A 22,427-nucleotide genomic window follows, 5' to 3' on the forward strand; every position below is an offset into this window, starting at 1 on the left:
GCTACACCTGCCCCCATACCTCCTCCCTCACCCCCATCCCAGGCCCCAAGAAGACTTTCCACATCAAGCAGATGTTCACCTGCACATCTGCCAATGTGGTATACTGCATCCGCTGTACCCGGTGTGGCTTCCTCTACATCGGGGAAACCAAGCGGAGACTCGGGGACCGCTTTGCAGAACACCTACGCTCGGTTCGCAACAAACAACTGCACCTCCCAGTCGCGAACCATTTCAACTCCCCCTCCCATTCCTCAGACAACATGTCCATCCTGGGCCTCCTGCAGTGCCACAACGATGCCACCCGAAGGTTGCAGGAACAGCAACTCATATTCCGCTTGGGAACCCTGCAGCCCAATGGTATCAATGTGGATTTCACAAGTTTCAAAATCTCCCCTCCCCCTACCGCATCCCAAAACCAGTCCAGCTCGTCCCTGCCTCCCTAACCTGTTCTTCCTCTCACCTATCCCCTCCTCCCACCTCAAGCCGCACCTCCATCTCCTACCGACCAACCTCATCCCGCCCCCTTGACCTGTCCATCCTCCCTGGACTGACCTATCCCCTTCCTAACTCCCTACCTACACTCACCTTTCCTGGCTCCATCCCCGCCTCTTCGACCTGTTTGTTTCCTCTCCACCTATCCTCTCCTCTATCCCTCTTCTATCCGCCTCCCACTCTCTCCTTATTTATTTCAAAACCCCCTTCCCCTCCCCCTTTTCTGATGAAGGGTCTAGGCCCGAAACGTCAGCCTCTCTGCTCCTATGATGCTGCTTGGCCTGCTGTGTTCATCCAGCCCTGCACCTTGTTGTCTCGGTAACTATAGGCCATTAGCTTAACATTTTTGTCATTGTGAAAATGTTAGCATCTATTCTAAAGGATGTATTAGTAGAGCATTTAGAAATACATAATGTAATTAAGCAGAGTTAGCATGAATTCATGAAGTTGAAATCATTGCCCGACAAGTTTATTACAGTTCTTTGAAGAAGTAACGAGTAGGATAGATAAAGGAGAACGGATTTGCAAAAGCATTTAATGAGATAACATTAAACTACTAAATAAGATGAGTCTGTGGTATTGGGGGTAGTATATTAACACGGTTAGGGGATTGGCTAACTCGTGGAAGACTAGTAGAAGTTGGATAAATAGGGACATTTCAGGATAGCGATGGATAACTAGTGGAGTCCCACAGTGATCAGTACCGGGACCACAATTATTTACAATACTTATTAATAACTTGGATTATGGAACGGAATGTACTGTCACTAAGTTTGTGTGTGACACCAATGTAGGTGGGAAGGCAAGTAGTCAAGATGACACAAAAAGTCTTCACAGGGATATAAACAGGTTGAGTGAGTGGGTGAAAGCTTGGCAGATGGAATATATTGTGGAAAAATTTGAGGTTATACAATTTGGCAGGATGAATATAAGAGCTCAATACTATTTAAATGGAGAAAGACTGCAGGCAGCTGCAGCACAGTCAGATTTGGCGTTCTTTATGCATCAATCACAAAAAGCTAGCATTTAGGTTCAACAGGTAATAAGGAAGATCTTTATTTTGAAGGGACTGGAGTATTAACATACAGACATCTTGCTAAAGCTATCCAAGACACCTGGAATACTGTGAACTGTTTTGCTCCTTTTATCTAGGTAAGATATACTGTTATTGTACGCAGTCCAGCAAAGGTTCACTAGTTTGATCCTGGGTACAGAGGACTTTATTTGTGAGGACCAATTAAGTAGGTTGAGTCTGTACCTATTGGAGTTTGGAAAAATGAAACATTAAGATACTAAGGAGATTTAACAGGGTAGATGTGGAGATGTTGGTCCCCTTATGGGACAATCTAGGACCTGAGGGTATAATCTCAGAGTTAGGAGTTACCTATTTAAGAAAGAGATAAGGAAGAGTTTGTTCTCTCATACAGTAGTGAGTCAGCGGAATTCTTTCTCGCAGAAGGCTCTATAGGCTGTGTGGTTGAGTGTATTTATTGCTGATGTAACCAGATTTTCAATCAGTAAGGGAATTGATAGCTTTGTGAATAAGGCAGGAAAGTGGTGTTGAGGGTTATTAGATCAGCCATGATTTCATTGCATGGTGGAGCAGACTTGATGGACCAAATGGCCACCTTCAGCTCTTACATCTTACAGTCTTTTGGTCTGGAACAGTGTTAAACAGCGAAGTCCCTTGTTTCACAAGAAAGTTCTCAAAAGATAATAATGACCTTGGTCTTGTTTGCTTCCACAATTTCTCTGAATAGTCTGCCTTTGGAAGATTACGTTCAAGAGATAAAGATGAACACATCAACTGGAGATAATTATAATGAACGAAAAGAAACAATAATGGATATATTTTACAAATGATCCTGATCTAGATATCTTGTCATTTGTCCCTTAATAGCCTGAGCTTTACCTGAGTTTTACCTGTTTTATTTTTCTTCCTCTTATTATTTTTAAACCTTCTACTTTCTTCAATCTAACCTAACAAAAACTAAATGCATAGCATTCTGAATGATTACATTTTTGTTATGGCAATATGGAGTAAAATAAGTTATATTTTGTTCGCAGGGTATTCTCCAAGGCTGCAATCAGATGTGTGCAGGCTACTTGTTCCAGCAAGATAAGCAGTACGATGTTTCCTACGACACAGGAGATAAGGCAATACAGTGTGGCCGTCACGTGGACATTTTCAAGTTTTGGTTGATGTGGAAGGCGAAGGTACAGTAACCTGGGCTGAAGTCTTTTATTACCAGCTTGACATGTTACACATACCTGGTTGTCTGACTTAATGGTTGGGTGGATAGTTTGAACTAAAACTGACCAGCTAGTCCTTGGAAAAGAGAAGGCCAAAATCCCAATATGCAACAAATGAGAAGTTAGATAAATGAAAGATGTAACTTGCTGAGCTACATCCGCGCAAAGTATGAAAGGTAGGAATTTTGGCTCTGTGCTTATGAATTAATGAATATTTGAATAGATTTGGATTGGGGAACACTGGTTAGGATTTCTAACCCCTGAAGTTTTGGCTATAACTAGAGGCAGATTTCTGTTTCGAACCATTAAGTTTTAAATTATTTCGAAGACATATTGCCATGTTTCCTGAATTGAACTTTTGATTTTAGTTTCAGTTATGGTTAAAAGTGAGCTATGCATTAACCTGGGTCATATGTTGTTTGCAGGTATATATATTTTTCTTATTAAAATGACAATATCACCATTGGATGGTGCTTCTGTAAAGACTGCCAGTACCAAACAGAACATTCTGGAAAATCATCTCTTACAGGTTTGCAGCATAGTATCAGAAGAGGTTGCCTTGGTAACAAATGTGGTCTAGTTACAGCACTGCAGAACATTGGAAATATTTGCTGTAGTGGAATTGACTATCTGATGGTTATGTGCACAAGTACCAGAAATTGCTTCCTGCACCTTGACAGTGAAATTAAAGGTGGGGTTCATCACCCTTAATGTATATGACTGTGAAGATCTAAATATTTAATCATTAAACAGCTACTAGTACAATTTTTAAAATAATGTAGTTACAATTTTTTAACAACATAAATCTACATGATTTATTTTAGAATCCCAATTGCCTTAAAAATCTTTACAGTAATCCACAGTCTGAGTTTAAACAATCAGGAGGGTGTAAAACTTTTACTTCAACGTTTTGTGATGACATCTGGATAGAAAACATGGAGCCTATATTCTTCTGAGCTTCTCTGATCAAGAGCAAGGTGGATGAACCTTGTGCCAAAAACAGGAGAGAAAACGTAAAGGATTACAGCAACCATAACTGTCATAAACTCTGGGACCTCTGCCCACTGTTTAAAAGAGTTAATTGTTTTTCAAAATCTAGAATACAGAGAAAAATGAAAAGAAGTTATAGTATTGAGAGGCTGGTCCAACAGTTTTATAACTGTGGGAGCAAGTAGTTAGGAGCGCAAACAAATAGAGGGATGTAAAGGTTTGACAATAAAGGGAAAGAGCTGCTTGGAATTGGAAGTTGTAGGAGGATAACTTTCAAGGCAGAGGCATTCCGGGAATAGTATGAAATTGGTAGAAGGAAGTCTTAGAATGTGGAGGCACTGGGCTGAGTTCGGCAGATGCATGCGCATTGTGAAGAAATTGCTGGTGTGAAGTAGTTATTGGATATCAAGGTGGAATAGAGAAGACAGTTCTGGAACAAGAAGTATGAGATACTGGTCACAGGATGCAAAGGTATTTGGGATGGGAGTTGAAGTATCTAGAATAACTGATGAGAGAAATTTCACAATTTTTAAAGCATGGAAAGTGACTGGACTTTACTTTGTCATGCAAGTAACTCTGTTGGATTTCCTGGCATCAGAATTAAAGCCTATAGGATCCTTTAGTGACAAGATTCTCAAAGCTTCAAGGGACCTTAGATTGATCATTTGCTCTTTTTATCAATTAAGTACAATACATTTCAAGAAAATGAATAATTTCCTCAACATGCAGCTACTATATGATCACCCATACCACATCATGCATGTAAATGTTAATTTTCTTTTTGAATCATTCTGTTAAGAATCGAACTATTCAAAGATGGAAAGCAAATATGTACCTGGTTGCTGGGTGATAAATTACAGTTAACCACAACTGATGCCAACTGTGTGATTCTCCAGCATTCCAAGATACAATACAATATTTTTTAGCTACCAGAATTGAACACATTGTTCACATATGAAAAGTAGATTTAAAGTGTCTCAGTAGCTCTGATGGCATAATGTATTAGACAGCTGAACAATAATTTAGGTTGCAGCTGAGAGGTACATGCTCCAAGATTTTCCTTTGGAAAGGGGACTTTTATAACATAAAAGCAAGGTGACAGAAAGCAATGAGGAAGGAGGTGAATATTACCAGCAGCAACAAGAAGCTGCTGAGGAGAATCCTCAGCTCATAGTTGGGTCATCCAGAGCCATCATATTTGGAACATCTTTCTTCAGAGTCAGGCTTCTCAGCTTCATGAATACTACAGTTCAACCAAGAATCCACAACATTCACATCCTCTGGACAGCCATCTAAACAAACACAACACATTAATCACATATTTTTACAGCTACAAACTGTTACAAGACAACGGAAATAAACAGATGAACTTCAGCAACTTAGAATAGTTTATTTCTTGTCCTCAATTATTGTAATGTCTGGTCACTGTGGTTGGCTTGGTGCCACTGTCTGACTTTCTTCTGGTGCTCCTCCTAGGTTCAAAAGCAATTTTGACTGTCTTGGGATTGTGATGTCCTTCCTATCCTGATGTAAAAGTTCTGGGAAGAAGTAGGTTCATGTTGCATGTCCAGTGTGTTTTATAGGAAGCTTCTCTCATCACATAAGGGAATTGGCCTGTTGACCTGTTATTGTGCATAACAAAGTGAACTGGTGAGCACTTTTCTGTTGGGTTCAAACTGGACATTGGATTTCCAAAGAGCGTGATTGGTATTGTTTTCCCCAACTGTATGCCAGTTCTGTCCAAACCTGTAAAGTTAGTCTTGTTGAGAGAATCTGAATTGAAAGACAAGGTGTTCTTCCTACCCAGTGGCTGAATTGGGGTAGTTCCATGTTGTACTGTTGGAAGCTGCTGGGTGGCCTGTATTGGAGTAAAAGCATGTGGTGTTACACTTACTAAATTCCTGCAGTTGGCTTGACACATGCTGCACAGAAGGAGAGGCTCTTTCCTATAGCTGCTTGTAGGTGTGATGCTCTGCAGGTTTTAAAAGTCAAGTCAGGATCCAATAGTTCTTCTGCTGAGGCTGATGTCACCTTATCCCTGTGTGCTTTGCACCTGGTAAAGATAATACTTGCATAACCTGGAACTAGAGGAGTCAGGAAAACTCAACTTCGAAACCAGAGCAATTTCTTGGCAGGTTCAACTTGCATTTGCACAAAAAGATCTTCATGTTGGACAATGGGCACGAACATTTCTGGCATGCTCCATGGGTCTGGTCACATGCACAATATTGACACCCAACACGTGCCAGCTTCTATGATCCCTGTTGGTACATTTCTGATCCACTTATAGATGATTCTGCTCTTCGCTGCTGCACCTCAGAAGGCACTGGCAACTATCATTGTAATACTCCAGCAAGAATACTGTGTGCTCAGCGAGACGGACCCAGCTCATAGACTGGACCAGGCTGCATCTCCGGGCTCTTTGCTTGCTCTCATAAAGCTCATTCACTCTGAGCCTATCTGGATGCTCACAGTACCCATGGCTTGCTTGCCTTGCCTTTTTACATATTGACCCCTCTGCTTCAGATATACCAGGCTCATCTTACCATTGTATGACCTAGTTAATGCAGACATAAAGCCAGGAAGCTTGCCACGTTGTCACCAGGCCTCAGTTCAGTCAAGGTGAATAGCCTTCTCTCAGGGGTTCCTAGCACAGTGAGTTTAAAGCAGCCTCTAATGCCAGTCCAGGTCCTCTCAGGACTGTCAGACTGAGGATCCTCTGCTAGTAAGGGGCGAGGAGGTGAATGACGGGCAGCACGCCAGCTGCCTTGATCCTTTCTGCCCTATGATGGGTTGTTTATGTTCCTGGAATGAGAGAGAGGCAGGTATTACAGGAGACGAAAGTGGATGGACCAGCAATTACTGTTGGTGCAGGTGGAGAGTGAGTAGCAGTGTACAGGTTTTGCGGGGCTAGAGAAATCAAAGGTTAGGATTCATTTAGTGATTGGGGGAAAGCATTGTAGAAAGTCGTGAAAGAGTGGTAGAGCATGAGCTTTGTGGGAGATGGGTCCAGTAGCAGAGTTAGAGTGAGTGTGAGGTATTGGAGAGATGATGATGGAATGGAGTAGGACACTGAACTTCTTCCTATACTACTGAGCATTCCTCCAGACAGTTGATACTGCTCTGATCTAGGTGGTCTCCGCTGTTGGTCGTGAGGGATAAGGAAGTCCCACCTTTATACCAGCCCCTCCAGCAGAACCTCCAGGATGATGCCCACAAAGTTGCGCTTTGACTTCCCCCTGATCTGCCGTGTCCACGACAAAATGTCAGGAACCTTGCAGAGCAGCTCCAGATTTACAGCATTTGGCTGGGTGCACAACAATCTTTTAAATATGGCACAGGTGCAAGGGATGATGGTCAATTCCGGAGTCTCCAGTAAGCAATAAGTTCTTCCAGGAATGGCATGTAGTAAGATGGGGCAAAATTGCACGTGATACTCACCATAAGTGCTGAAATGCCGAATAATATGGTGGGTTTGTTAAGAAATGGCGAGAAAACTCTTTTGGCCTTATGATGACAATCATTCCACCAAATCCAGTGCAACTTGTTCTTAGCCAAATCACCTTAAGATTCAGCCCTTAGGATTTTATGAAAGTCCCACAGCTCTCTTTTGCTGCAATTTGTCCAACAACCAACATACTGAATGTATTTAATGAAAGTTGGTGTTGTGCCTTTGTCCAGCCTTGATTCCTTAAAACCATGAAAATCAGTAATAATTGGAAATGAACGTGCCTCTTTTAAGGTATGCAAGATCTGTGAGACCCTCTGTGTTATTTGCAAGTTTTACATTTTTTTTCTGGGAATTGCAAAACAATAAGCCCTTTATATTAAATCTACGCCTCTGAAAACTATGTAACAGCAATTATATATCACCTGCACAGCACATTTCACCAGGTGCATCCTTTCCAGGTTGCTTTGATCAGGATTGCCAAACTGTTAGTCTAAAGAAGAGGTCTCAGCTCTTTCTGAATTTGTGAACCAGTGAATCTTACACTTGGCAGAATGTAATTGCTATTAACCGACGATAGTTACCTTCTCCAGAATCCACTCTATTTGGGCAGTGTGGAGGAGCGAAAACTGTCCTTCATTGCTTTACTGCTAATGGTAGGGAAGAAGAATGTATTTCATGCCACACAGAACCCTTATGCTTGTGGCCTGAAGCCCATCTGAAATTGAGTCAAGGGCCTCAATTTGCTAAATCTGAACAAGTGCCACAGAGCTGTCACATCTCCAGAGTCAGCTGCAGATTCCCTGGCTCCTTCCTGCTCCTGGGCCATTTTTTGTGGAGGCAGGACAGGGAGAGGTGGTGAGGCTACTGACAAACAAATGGCAGGCAACCATATGAGTTATTATATGCCACTTAATGTCTATCGTCAGAGGTCGACGGGGATTTTCCTGCTTTGTTCATGATTGTGACAGTACTTTCACACCAAATTAACGAAGTACCCAGCTACATTTTTCAGTGCATTTGGATCATGTTGCCAGCAAAAAAAATAGTAATCAGATAATCGTAGGTAAAGAGAATATGGTGCTTCTAGTGAATTTTGTACATGTACATGTGGCTGAATCACATTGAGATATCCTGTGCTGCTGTATGCAGAGGGTAACAGTGAGTCTGGTGCCTGCTTTACATCTTTCCCCATTTTTACTTCCATTGCTTTGATTCGGGAGAGATGGGCTTCTGACTAGTTGTCGCTGATTTTATACTATTACACAAAGTCAAGATCTACCCCTTAAAGTTGTAAGTCTATTTCTGTGGCTTCTTTCAACTTTATGGGTTTAGATGGTGGCAGACAAATGTAGACTGCCGTGTTAAAAAGAATCTTAGCAGAAGACTTGGAAAGTGAGGGACTTTCTGAGGTCTGTCTTGGGGAGTGGGTGGGGAACAGGCACAGACAGGTGTGAAGTGACTAATAGACTTTATTAAGACCACTTGATCTTTGTAGATAAATTTGTACTAAGAAAACATGAGAAAAAGGCTAATCATCTTCTGAAGATTATTGCATTAACGCTAGCTAACATTGTGGTTTGTCAAGAGATTGGACAAAGCATGAATGACACGAGCAGTTTCCTTGCTTTTCCTTACACTCTGGTTGAGGCTGCAGATGAAGTCCTTTCACAACAGCTACCATCAGCTTTCACAGGTTTGCTCATATCCAAAAAAGACACACTTTATCACTGCTACTTCAAACTAGAACTAGGGCTTGTATGGAGCATGATATTGGCAAGTGCTAACACAATACAATAATAATGTAATAAGTGCTAATATAAACTATTGTACAATCTTCTCTCTTCTAAACTCGTAATGGGAAAATTTATTCTCATGTTGCAAGCTTCTGATGGAGTGGCTGAAGTTTACAGTTTGAACTTCGAGTTCTTGTTATTGCATTTATTCAACTATGTTTAATAATTCAATGTTTTTAGAAAGCCTTATAAATGTTCTTCATTCATCCTATTCCATGAATTTAACAAGGATTACAGTGTGTGTTAAGTAAAGGTGGTATGTGCTTAAACACTATCAAATAAAGGAACTTTCACATTAATTAATAACAATACAGAATAATACTGTATAGTAAATTAAAACACAAGTCTGCAACGGTTGAAGTAGATTCATTCAAAATGTGCTTGAAATTTTGAGATGGGGAATGTGTGCAGGACCATTGATTTTGGATTGTTTATTAAGGATTTTTTTATTGACACTGTACAGTCAGCAAAACCAGGTGCGAGAATTTTAGTGGAGGTCACGGTCCCACCACTCACCCCCTTCCACCCTACAACTAAAAAAGGAGAGGAAAGGTTTGACTTGATGGCTGCTAACTGGCCTAAGCCATGGCTTCTGCCCCATCTGGGAGGAAATCTCACCTACCAGAACTGCCAGCTTTAGAGATAGGTAGCCATTTTCCAGTTCCAATAGCTCTGTTGGAAGCGGTAGTCACAGATGGATTGCAGCCAATCCCTCATAAGGATTGTTGTAGGAGACTGGACTGTAAGTGGGGTGGGGCTATGAGATAGACATTTTTGGCTGGTCAGGGGACTTAGGAAAAGAAGCGGGGAGGTGATCATCATTGTGGGAATACTCCATAGGGCACAGGATGCTGAAATAGGAGATCACTTAGCAGCCTCAGTTGGCTTGAGGATGGGCACATAGACCACCCGACACCTACTTACCTCATTAAAATTCCAACATCCCCAGCCTTGCTGCCTTTTCGGCCCAACATCATGGGCTAAAGGGCCTGTTCCTGTCCTGTATTGTTCTCTTTTCTATGTAAACCTCCATCCTTACCTGGTCTGGCTGGCATTGTGACTCTAGACCCACAGCAATGTTGTTGACTCTTAACATTTGTCTGGGCAATTAGGGATGGGCAATAAATGGAAATAAATGGCCGGTAAATGGAAAAGCCCTGGGGAAAATTGATGCACAGAGAGATCTGGGTGTTCAGGTCCATTGTACCCTGAAAGGTGGCAACGCAGGTCGATAGAGTGGTCAAGAAGGCATACGGCATGCTTTGATTCATCGGACGGGGTACTGAGTACAAGAGTTGGCAGGTCATGTTGCAGTTGTATAGGACTTTAGTTCAACCACATTTGGAATACTGCGTACAGTTCTGGTCGCCACATTACCAAAAGGATGTGGATGCTTTGGAGAGGGTGCAGAGGAGGTTCACCAGGATGTTGCCTGGTATGGAGGGCGCTAGCTATGAAAAGAGGTAGAGTAGATTATGATTATTTACATTAGAAAGACAGAGGTTGAGGGGGGACCTGATTGAGGTCTACAAAATCATGAGAGGTATAGACAGGGTGGATAGCAAGAAGCTTTTTCCCAGGGTGGGGTACTCAATTACTAGGGGTCACGATTTCAACGTGAGAGGGGAAAAGTTTAAGGGAGATATGCGTGGAAGGTTCTTTACGCAGAGGGCGGTGGGTGCCTGGAACACGTTGCCAGCGGAGGTGGTAGAGGTGGGCACGAAAGCGTCATTTAAGATGTATCTACACAGATACATGAATGGGCAGGGAGCAGAGGGATACAGATCCTTGGAAAATAGGTGACAGGTTTAGATAGAGGATCTGGATCGGCGCAGGCTTGGAGGGCCGAAGGGCCTGTTCCTGTGCTGTAATTTTCTTTGTTCTTTTGTTCTTTGTTTTTTGCACACCCTCACCATCTCCTCTACATAACTCTTGGCATGAAGGAAGGGGGATTCCAGCCTGCATGTTAGTAATGTACCTATTACCATCAGGCAATTCACATGACTAAACAATAAATAAACTATATAACATATGAACATTGTTGCTAATGCTTACTTTTAAAGCTAAAGTTCTGAAGTGTTGCATAGAGACTTAGGGGTGTGGAGAACATCCACATCCAGATCCACATCCCACCTCCCAATCCCCTCACCACAGCATGAGCCCTGAAAGACCTTAATTTCCATGTCTACATTTCCTGTATGTAATGCTATACAAGCTGACCTTTGAAGTCTCAAGAATCATTTCAAAAACTGTAAAAATTTTAATGCCCAGTATAAAATGTGAACCACCAGTGTAGGTCTGGGCGGTCATAATTTTGAAATGTAAGAAAAAACTATTGGTAACTCATATTAATGTGGAACAGTTTATTGAATAATTTAATTGCACAGAAATATCTTTAACCATAAAAGAATCTTTTAAAACCTGCCATTGTCATTGTCTTTGACATCAAATGGATAGAGTTTATATAATCACAAGGATCCCACTCTGGATCAGATACAGTGCTTTCTGTTTCAGAAATATCCCTCCACAACAAATCATATTTTCTTGTGTCCATTGAGTTGGACTTCCACATTTTCTGAACAATCTGATGACAGTTTTGATGATACAATGGTACAAAACATCAAGCAGGGCAGATTGCATATTTCCACTCTTTGTAAAGGCTTTTCCTCCATAAACTATCCACCAATTCTATTTGGTGCGATCATTATCACTGAATGATGCACCAAGAGGTTGAACTATGGGTGTGAGACCTCCTAGCATAACTTCAAAGTGGATGTTATTTCTTCACAGGTGTCTTTTGATTTCATTGTTCATATGGATCGAACGTGTCTCACACTAAACAACACTTTTCTACATAGGCCACAAAGACACTTATTCCGCACATTACTGATCTGTATCTTTACTTTGTCCTCATCCATCCAATCATTGTCATGGACATGCACAAAAATCTGCCACAAAGGGTTTGATTTTCCACATGGATTTACATTTGAAAATTATCACAGGCTTTAACTTTGTTCTGAGGGCCATCCAGGCTAGTACCACTGTGAATCTTGTCCTGTGCTTTGCGCAAGAACTGTTTTGAATCTTTCTACTTTGCAGTTTGATTGTTGGGGAAACTGAAATTCATACATATTTCATCCACCTTGCTGATGTGACATAATGTGATCTCATGCTTTTGCCACTGGAAACTATTCATTTTGGCATTGTGGTCCTTTGGTAGTTTCTGACCAATCTTGGTCTTCTGCCAAAACAGTGGACATTTATGATCCATAAAGCGACTATACCAATTAGTTGTTGCTCTGAAATCTTTGCTGAACTCAGGGTTTGATACAGCACAGTTGTGTGGGCATATAAACTTTAGTTTAGTGATGATATAAATATTTGGAATTTTTCAAGGACCTTTTCTGATAATGCTTCTTAAGATCAGGCCAGGGGCTGGTCCCTGTTTTCACGATGTATTTGCTCTTAGGCAGCTTCAGGGCAGGTTCCTCCTTCTTCTGTTCTTGCACCTATGTTTCACTCATACCAAATTCCTTCACTGCAGCCCATATATTTGAAGAGTTTAAAATGTCACAACTTCTGACTTGAAACCAGCTTTATATTTCATTTCTCTATTGGAAGCTCATTTTCTTTAATCATGCACCACATTGTGTTTGCTCAGAATGGGCATGTATTAAACTCCCACATTTCTTCGTAACACTGCCTGTGTTAGTTTGTCAATTCCTTGAGCCCAGTTGTAAGACAAATAAAATATGCATTTGTGGTTAAAAAAAACTTTGAGGCTGACTGCTAGTATGAAATTGAAATCCATTGCTGAAATTCAGGGGAAACTGACTGATTGCCCAAGTATATCCAAAAACATAATCTTTTCATGCCTGGAGAAAGAGTTGTCTAATTCATCAGGCTGACTTGTACGCTATGACCTATAGTGGACAACCTGACTAGGACTTCTGCCTGAAACTGGTAGGAATGACAAGAAGTTCAATGAGTGGAGATTGCTGTTAAGGACATGAGAGAACATTCCTTTGCAATAAAATCCTCAATGGAGCTAGAATAGGAATGAGATGATCACGCTTGGGAAGTATGGACCCCGGAGATAATAATGTTTCTTTGTGGGGCTTGGAGAGTGTCCCTGTGGCTTTCTGTCTCAGAAAGAAATCATACAAAAATAAATTATTTCATCATACCTCGACTTCTGTGTGTTAAGGTGGTAGTTGGTAGCAATTTTCACTGGGGAGATCCAGCATTTGGCATAACTGGCATTTTTGATAGTTGAAATCATACAGGGTGCTAAGTTATGTGGTCTGATCCCAGGTTTAAAAATGAAAGAGTCTTTGCCTCTGGCAAACAGTAAAGCTCTCTGCCCCCAAAATGGCAGTTCAAATACAAATGACCACAAGTACATTGAGAACAGAAAGGGAAACCCCAGCCTACCATTTTAATTATGCTGGGCAGACAGGTTTAAAGTTGCACACAAATTTAGGAATGATATAAAATGTGGGTTTGTTTCATATAGTAATTGTACATTATCAGTGTCTGTGGTTGGGAAGACACTAGATTAATCCTACTGAGATTTTCACGACCTGTACTCATGAAAACGTCATGATATTTTAGAGTGATGCCTCTTTGTTTAGTCTGTCCCTACTGTTGTGCAAATACACAAAGTATTAACATTTTTAATTTTCCTAACATTTGAATGTCAATTATCTGCTTAAATCTTGTGGCATCAATGTTTTACATTACCACAGAAGAAATGCCTCATCAAAGCCAGAGTTTTAATGAAACATATCTGTTCTTTGCAACTGCAATAGGACTACTTGAAATCAGAACTTCTTTTTACAAATTTGTCCCTATAGATCCCAGTTAATCTCCTAATCTACTGTACAGCCCCCAAAACTCCTCCAGTTCCTTTGGCTCCAAATCCATGAATTTAATGCACTTTGCAACCAACTGGATCTCAAACTTTATCATTATTTCCCTTGAAACTCTGACCTTTTTTTTAAACCAACCACACTCAATTATATCTGCAATGCAATCTTCATTTCTAGTTTGGAGAGTTAATACAAGGGTTTAATTTTACGTTTTCATTTCCACAATTAAAGATATTTGTTCATCTTCCTCCGTCTCCTATCCTTTGACCCAATAACTTCTGTCCATTGCCAGCTTCCTGTTTTATTTTTGATTGAACTCCTATCTCACCTACACTCCATTCTTCCTCTTCTATCATTTCACAGCCTCATACTGGTTTAGTTCATCCTTTAAGGTCACTATCTCCTTCATTGGTTTTCCCCCACCTTGCCTCACTTCTTTTCTCCCTCCAGCCTCTGTCCACTTATTTCCCTGACAAACTTACTGCAAGATATTTCTTTATGAGACGGGTGCTATAGATAAATAATTTATTGGTTCAAAGGTGAATCTATCCTAAACTAGTAAGAGTACCATTTCCATTAAAAAATTGTTGCAAGTTCTTCACATTGGATGAGTACTACACTATCCACTTTAGATAGATAATGTATTTGGTGCTTTTGAAGTATTATTGCTGGTAATGGAATCTTTTTGTAATTTATAAGCACTTGCTTCATGCACATTGGATTATTAAAAATGGTTTTAAAGTTCTCCCTGAATAATGAGTTAATATTTAATCCATTTGCTATACAATTCATTATAGGGCACAGTAGGATTTGAAAACCAAATTAACAAGTGCCTGGACCTGGCAATGTACTTCTACAACAAAATTAGAAAGAGGGATGGATATCAAATGGTATTCGATGCAGAAGTAAGTGTATATTCAATTGCTTTCCACCAATTCCTCCTTTATATTTGTAACTGCCATTACCTGCCTTCTTCCTTCCCATTTTGTTTAATGAAAAGTAGTTACTGTCAACCCCCACAATTTCTATTCTATAAACAATGGTCCTCTTTAAAATACTTGGCCCTAGCCTTCCGGCATTTCCTCCTTCAATCATTCCATTTTCAAAAAAGGCCCTCTTCCTCAGGTTTTACATCCACAGCCTCCCTAGTCTTTGGTACCTGTATTTCTGTGGTCAACCAACAAAGGCTGTTCAGAAGATTGTGCCAGGTATATTTAGAAAGAACATAACTCTGATAATCTTATTCTACTTCAGTTTAATATTGTTGTTGGAATTTTAGGTTCAATGTGTTTATACTGACAATATTATAAACAAATATTAAGGCAAGACATTTTCTTCAGTTTATCATTGCTTATTTCTCCTGCAGCCGGAGCACACTAATGTTTGTTTCTGGTACATTCCACCAAGTTTCCGAAATATGCCAGACTGTGAGGAGAGAAAGGAAAAACTTGGCAAGGTAGAATTCTGAAAATTTTTCAAAATATTTATTTCAAACAGTAATTCTTTAAAATAGACACTTCTAATGTATGCAAATAAAATGTCTGTTTGTCAACTTAATTCACATTTTCATGTTAAAATGTCAGTGTGCTTGTTGTAACTCTGAGCGTTATCCTTTTTGTTGTCCCATACCAATACATGTCTATTTCTTGAACAAGGCTCCAGTACAAGAGCTGACAATAAACCTTTGTTTATCATTTTTAGATTGCTGTGGTAATGCCATCAGTTACATGTCCTTCCAACTGAAAGAAAACTATCTAAAGCTGACCAAAAGTCATGTCATAGGGGCGATTAAGGGCTTGTGCTGAAGGGGCAGTGGACAAGTGTTCACTTGAGGCATTGATTTTTCCAACATTAATCGAAATTACTGAATAAATAAAATCATTAAGTTTAGACAAAATTTCAGATTTTGAGAGTTGGGTTAACAAAGAAATAAGCAGAGTTAAGTTGAAAAAGATGTTGAAATTTATGAATGCTAATTTTCTGATGCAATAACCAAAGAAAAACTGTTTCCAGTTATGGGAGGATCAGTAACCAGAAGGGACAGATTGAAGTTGATTGGCAAAAGAACTGGAGGTGGCATGAGGAAACAATATTTACGTAGTGAGTTGTTGTGATTTAAACTGCTACGTCAGAGTAGGTGACAACAGGTAGCAACATTCAAAAGAGGGAACCTTTTATAGGGATTTGGGATAAAAGCAATGGGGTGGAATTAATTAAATAGTTCTCGCAAAACACTCTGGTGTACTGAACCAAATTGATTCCCTCTGTTCTGATCATTCCATTATCTCATAATTGTGTGGAAGTGCTGAAGATATGAGTTTATTTTCTAAGGGAATCAGGGCAGTGCTCAGAACATTTTGCTATGCAACTTTTAATATTTTGTTGGCAACTATACTTCCCCAATGAAGGGCTAAAGATCTTTTACATTTGAAAATGGACGGAACCAGTATGAAATTCAGTGTCAAACTAAACAGATTATCATCATCCATAAAAAGAATGCATAGAGCAATGTTAAAGAAAATTATCAGCAACAATAATTTTATCACTGTTTGGAATCTATCAGAAGAGCTTTTCTTTCCTATAAAGTAAAACAGTTGGAATTCAATGCCGTAAAGCTCAAATTCAGTAAAATGCAACAAAAGTAGATGCTAGGCACAGTCACAGGGATGGGAATTGTGTGCTGTTATATGCATCTAATTAATGACCTCTAGTCTCTGGGTAGCTATTACATGCTTATTAGTTATTAACGTTAATCTTCTCAGTTCCCCATGGACATTGACTGCTTTAATCCCATTGGCATGGGCTGGTGTGCTAGTTTCTCCATGTTAATAGAAGGGACTTTAACTGTGTGCAGCTGTTACAAGACATAACAGGACATTACAGATCACACAGGCGAACGAAAAGCCTTCAACAAAATGTACAGCCATCCTCAGCAATTAAACAGTAAATTTGGGACCCTTAGTGTAATGTGCTTAAAATAGATAAAACTCATCATCATTCTTATCCACTGTTTTGGAGGTGGGGAGCATATAGGGTGGAAGGTAAAGCAGTCTGATCTGAAACCAAGATCCTACATCAAAATAAAGGAAACTATACAGGAATGAGGAGTCACTTGTCTGTGATAGATTGGGTAACATTATTATAGAGCATATCAGGGGACAGACATTTGCTAATGTTTAAGCAACAAATGTATGCATTGCAACAATTATAGGAAAAGTGGCCAAACCATTGTTAACAAAAGAAATTAAGGATGATATTAGTTCAAAGAACAGCCATATAAAGTTGCTAGAAAAAGTAGCAAGCCTGGTGACTAGGAGCAAGTTAAAATTCAGCAAAAGAGGACCAAGAGGTTGATTAAGAGGGTTAAAGAAAGAGTATGAGCATAAACTTACAAGAAAAGTAACAGCAAACTTTAGAAGTATCTATAAGCATATGTAAAAGGAAAAAGATTAGTGTAAACAAATGTGGTCTCCTTATAGTCTGAAATAATTGTCTGGAATAATTGATAATGGAGAAAAATAAATGAAAAAGTAATTAAACAACTATAATTATAAAACCTATAGACAATAATTATAATTATAAAACCATGAAGAACATGGATATGGTGAATAGCCAAGGTCTTTTTCCTAGGGTCGAGGAGTTCAAAACTAGAGGGCATATATTTAAAGTGAGAAGAGAAAGATTTATAAAGGACTTGAGGGGCAACTTGTTCATGCAGAGGGTGAGCTACCAGAGGAAGTGATGGAGATGGGTACAATAACAACATTTAAAAGGCTTCTGGATGAGTATATGAATGGGCTTTACAAGAATATGGGCCAAATGGGATTTGGGAAGATTAGGATATTTGGTTGTGGTGGACAAGTTGGACCAAAGGATCTGCTTCTGTGCTGTATGACACTATGACGGTATAACTATATTAGTCCTAGCTTCACAGATCAAGGAGTCTATAGGGAAGGAGAATTTAATGAAATAATATTAGTAGGAAAAATAGAGCTGGAGAAATTAATGAGACTGAAAGATGATAAATGCCCATCACCTAATACTCTACATTCCAGGGTACTTATAAGAAGTAGCCATGGAAAAAGTGGATGCATTGATTGTCATCTTCAAAAATTTTGTAGCTCTGGAACAGTCCTGACAGATTGCAGCATGGTAAATGTAAGCTGAGTGTTTCAAAAAGGGGGAAGGGGGACAATTGGAAATAATACACCAGTTAATCTAACATCAGTAGTAAGAAAAATGCTGGACTCCATTAGAAAGGATATGGTAAAGGGACACTTATAAATATGAACAGGATTGTATAATGTCAGCTTGAACTTATGAATAGGAAATCATGTTTAACAAACAACTGGAGTTTTTTGAGGATATAACTAGTAGAATGAATGGGGGAGAATCAGTGAATATGGTGTATTTGGGTTTTCAGAAAGGTTTTGACAAAGTCCCACATAAGAGATTAGTGTGCAAAGTCAAAGCATATGGAATTTATGGTAATATACTGGCATGGATTGAGAATTGGTTATCAGGCAAGAAACGGAGTGGACTAAATGGGTCATTTTGAATTGAAAAGTGGTGACAGCTGGAGTAGGACAGGGATCATGGTTTTCGTCTCAGTTATACAGAATATATATCAACAATTTGGATGAGAGAATTAAGTTTAATATTTCAAAATTTTCTGATGACACAAAACCAGATGGGAGTCTGAGTGGTGAACAGGATGTAAAGAGGCTTTAGGTGACTTAGGCAACTTGAGTGAGTGGGCAAACACATGGCTGATGCAGTATAACTTGTGTAAGTGTGAAATTGTCCACTTAAGTAGAAAAAACAGAATGGCAAAGTATTATTTTGATGGTGATAGATTGGAAACTGTTGACTTTACAAAGGGACAAGATGTACAGTGGTCATGGCATGTAGGTGTACCAGTAGTTATGGGGTCATTGCAAGAGGGTTTTGTCTGCAATTATACATGAAGTATTGTGTGTAGTTTTGGTCTCTTTAACTAAGAAAATGTATATTTGCCATAGAAAGAGTGCAGTGAATGTTCACCAGACTGATTCCTGAGATGAGAGATAGCTTTTCTGATGAAGGATCTAGGCCCGAAACGTCAGCCTGTCTGCTCCTATGATGCTGCTTGGCCTGCTGTGTTCATCCAGCCCTGCACCTTGTTATCTCTGATTCCTGAGATGTCAAGTTTCTTGTATGAGGATAAATTAAGTCAACTGGCTTGTATTCAGTGGAGTTTAGAAGAATGAGAGGGCATCTCTTTGAAACATATAAAGTTCTGACAGTCATAAAAATATAGCATGGAAACAGACTCTTTGGTCCAACTCATCCATGCTGACCAGGTAACCTAAACTGAACTCGTCCCATTTGCTTGCATTTGGCCCATATCCCTCTAACCTTTCCTATTCATGTATCAGTCCAAATTCTTCTAAATGTTGTAATTGTACCCACCTCTACCACTACCTCTGGTGGTTCATTCCATACACGCACCACCCTCTGTGAGAAAATGTTGTCCCTCTGGTCCTTTTTAAATCTTTCCCTATTCACCTTAAACCTGTGTCCTCTAGTTTTGGACACCCCTACCTTGGGGAAAAGGCTTTGGTTATTCAACTTATCAATGCCCCTCATGATTTTATAAACTTCTGTTAGGTCACCCCTCAGCCTCCGATACTCCAGGCAACAAAGTCCCAGCCTATTGAGCCTCTCCTTGTTACTCAAACCCACCACTCCCAGCAACATTGTGGTAATATTTTTCTGTACCCTTTCCAGCTTAACCACATCCTTCCTATAGCAGGGCGACCAGAACTGTACGCTGTATTCCAAAAGTGGCCTCACCAATGTCCTGTACAGCTGCAACATGATGACCCAACTCCTATACAACACGGCTAGACAGACTGCATGCTGGGATGATTTTCCTTGGCTGGATGGGAGGTCCAGAACAAGGGTCATGGTCTCAGGATATGTGGACTGAAATGAGGAGAAATGTCTTCACTGAGAGGGTGGTAATGCTGTGGAATTCTTTACTACAGAGAAGGCTATGGAAGACAGGTCACGTAACATAGTTAAGAAAGAATTAGATTTCTAGAGGCTAGAAGTTTCTAAGGGTTTGAGGAGAGAGTGGGAGCTTGGTGTTGAGACAAAGGATTAGACATGATCGCGTTGAATGGTGGTACAAGCTAGATGGAACATGCCTACCCTAGTTTATAGTCGGGTGACTTTACAGGCAAAGCTGTAGTACCTTGCTTTTGAGGAAGAAAGGTAAGTAACTTAAATATATTAAAGAGCTTGTACTGCACGTGATCTGACCCCATGAACTTTGACTTTCCTTTAATATGATGCCTGACTGTGCCCTGATCCACTTAGTGTTCGAAGTCCACCTGATTCTCCTGTAGTCTGGTCCCCATTCATTCAGGTTTTATCCTGTGATCTGACAAACTTTATCACCAAGATCTAATTCTACCATATCTGATTTGCCTATAATCTGACTGTCTTTCAATATTACACTCTCATGATCTGACACCTTGCAATCAGACAAACTCCCTACAATCAAAGCTTCCCAGCACTGACCCTGTGTGATCTCATCCTTGTTGTGATCTTACCGTTGCCGTGATTCTATCCCGAGAATCCATCACTGCAATCCCATCCCCCACCCCCATAATCTAATACTCTATAATTAGATGACAAATTCCCATGATTTCTCTCCCTGTCATTTCTTCCCCTCCTGTCCTTAGCTGTAACCTTCTACTGCAGCCCTTCCTGCTTGTCAATAATTGCCAGTCTCTCAGTCAGAATAAAATGGGCTCCCTATTTTAACTACTTGCCAAGCCAATAAATGTCAGGCCACTCCCTTCCCATTTCCACATACATATGGCCTCTTTATTTCCAAATCTGACTGCTCCACAAATGGAGTTTCGTGATTATGCTGAAGTAAATCTTGGTAGAAAACAACTGCTGGGCAAATGCTCTTTTCATTTTAGAAACTGCATTTGAAAAGAAACATTGAATCAAAGCGCCTGTAAAAGTGATTCTCAGAAACTACTATCTTACATAAAAAACTTGCTGCATTGTGTTTAAATTACACCAACAGTTGAATAACTAAATGTGTTTCAGTTTTTTTTCAAATTTACATTTGATTTGGATAGCCTCTAATCATATGTCTTAACTGACCATCAGGTCAGTTTCCTACTGAGAATATCCAACTGCAATGAATAATCCTTTTTAGGAGTGAGTTATAATGATGCAAATAAAGAACCAATGCATCGCACCATTGTGTCACCTTGAAGAACGTGCAGACATTAAATGAAGATTTCCCATTTGTGTAAAAGTATGTGTTCCATGTCATTTACAGATCATTGATAAAGTGGGTTGTTTGATTTTGTAGTGAGAACAAGGTTGTATATTAAAACCTTTCACAGTGAAAACATTTTGCAGATGATTAACAAATTATTTGAGAGAAAAATTACATTTTAAAAAATTTTTTAAATAAAATTAAAATCCAAAATTGTTTAGTGACATTGTCTGCAAATAGAATGAAAAAAATCCTTGTTTATTTTTACCTTTGTGTTTTACCATTTCACTTTGAAATAATTCAGCATCAATTGGTGGATAGCTTTTTGTTCATGCTTCTTTTGAACGACGTTCTCCATCAAGAGAACTTTAAGAACCATTGTCCCCTTTTTTTGTATTAGATTGCACCAAAAATAAAGGCACAGATGATGGAATGTGGCACTACAATGGTTGGATATCAGCCTCAAGGAGATAAAGCTAACTTCTTTCGCATGGTCATCTCAAACCCAGCTGCAACAAAATCAGACATTGACTTCCTCATTGATGAGATAGAACGACTGGGGCAGGATTTGTAACACGTTAACTTGATTTACTTACTGTTGCCATCAATGTTTTCTCCCAAAACTGGTTACCATGTACAACAAATGTGTTTTGTTTAAAGATCTGTGCAACACATTGCAGTACTGTCAGGCAATCTGTAAACCCATTCTTTGTCCAATGAATATTTATTAGAAGTAATTATTTAAGAGATACAATCTCTAAATACATATTATACTTAACAAGTGCGCCTCAGCATGTATGTTTTGTTGAAAGAGCTCAGCAATCTCTGATCTGTGAGTACTGTGGACAATGTGCAGTGAATTTAACCCATAGAGGTACATGTAATTCTATAATTGTAGACTTACTTAGACCGTGCAGAAACCTTTCTCGTAGCTATACTGTGTATCGGTGCTTTTTGTCACAATGTAAAATTATTGAGTGTGAGCACCACATTTTATTCTGAGTACGTTGCCCCCTTAGTTGTGATTCTGGGGTAAGAGTTGCATAATTCTGTGACAGATGTAATTAAATGTCTTTCTAGAAACGTATTCATTTTGTGTAGATTGTGTATATTAATGTTAACTGATTTTTTTGTGAAGAGAAATAAATGTAATAGTTTTACAGTAACAGAACTGTTTAAAAATGTAGGTATATTACAGAATATTTGCTTATTTATATCCAGAAATTTACTGTCTTACAGAGGTGTCTAGTATTTTCTTCAATTTGTATGTACTGTATCTTTATTTATAT

At 39.5% G+C, this 22,427-nt stretch overlaps 1 protein-coding gene across 2 annotated transcripts in view; it reads left to right on the plus strand.

Moving 5' to 3' along the window:
* The window catches only part of gad1b (glutamate decarboxylase 1b), a 57,032-nt gene extending 35,320 nt beyond the window's left edge, over positions 1-21,712 (plus strand). For both annotated transcript variants that reach the window (XM_020509740.2, XM_048598851.1), the window contains exons 13-16: positions 2,560-2,709; positions 14,648-14,755; positions 15,217-15,306; positions 21,539-21,712. In XM_020509740.2, the coding sequence (XP_020365329.1) occupies positions 2,560-2,709; positions 14,648-14,755; positions 15,217-15,306; positions 21,539-21,712 (522 nt within the window). The remainder of the gene's footprint in view (positions 1-2,559; positions 2,710-14,647; positions 14,756-15,216; positions 15,307-21,538) is intronic.
* The last annotated feature ends 715 nt before the right edge of the window (positions 21,713-22,427 follow it).

This window comes from Rhincodon typus, chromosome 7, assembly GCF_021869965.1.
Source record: "Rhincodon typus isolate 14 chromosome 7, sRhiTyp1.1, whole genome shotgun sequence".
Taxonomy (NCBI): domain Eukaryota; kingdom Metazoa; phylum Chordata; class Chondrichthyes; order Orectolobiformes; family Rhincodontidae; genus Rhincodon; species Rhincodon typus.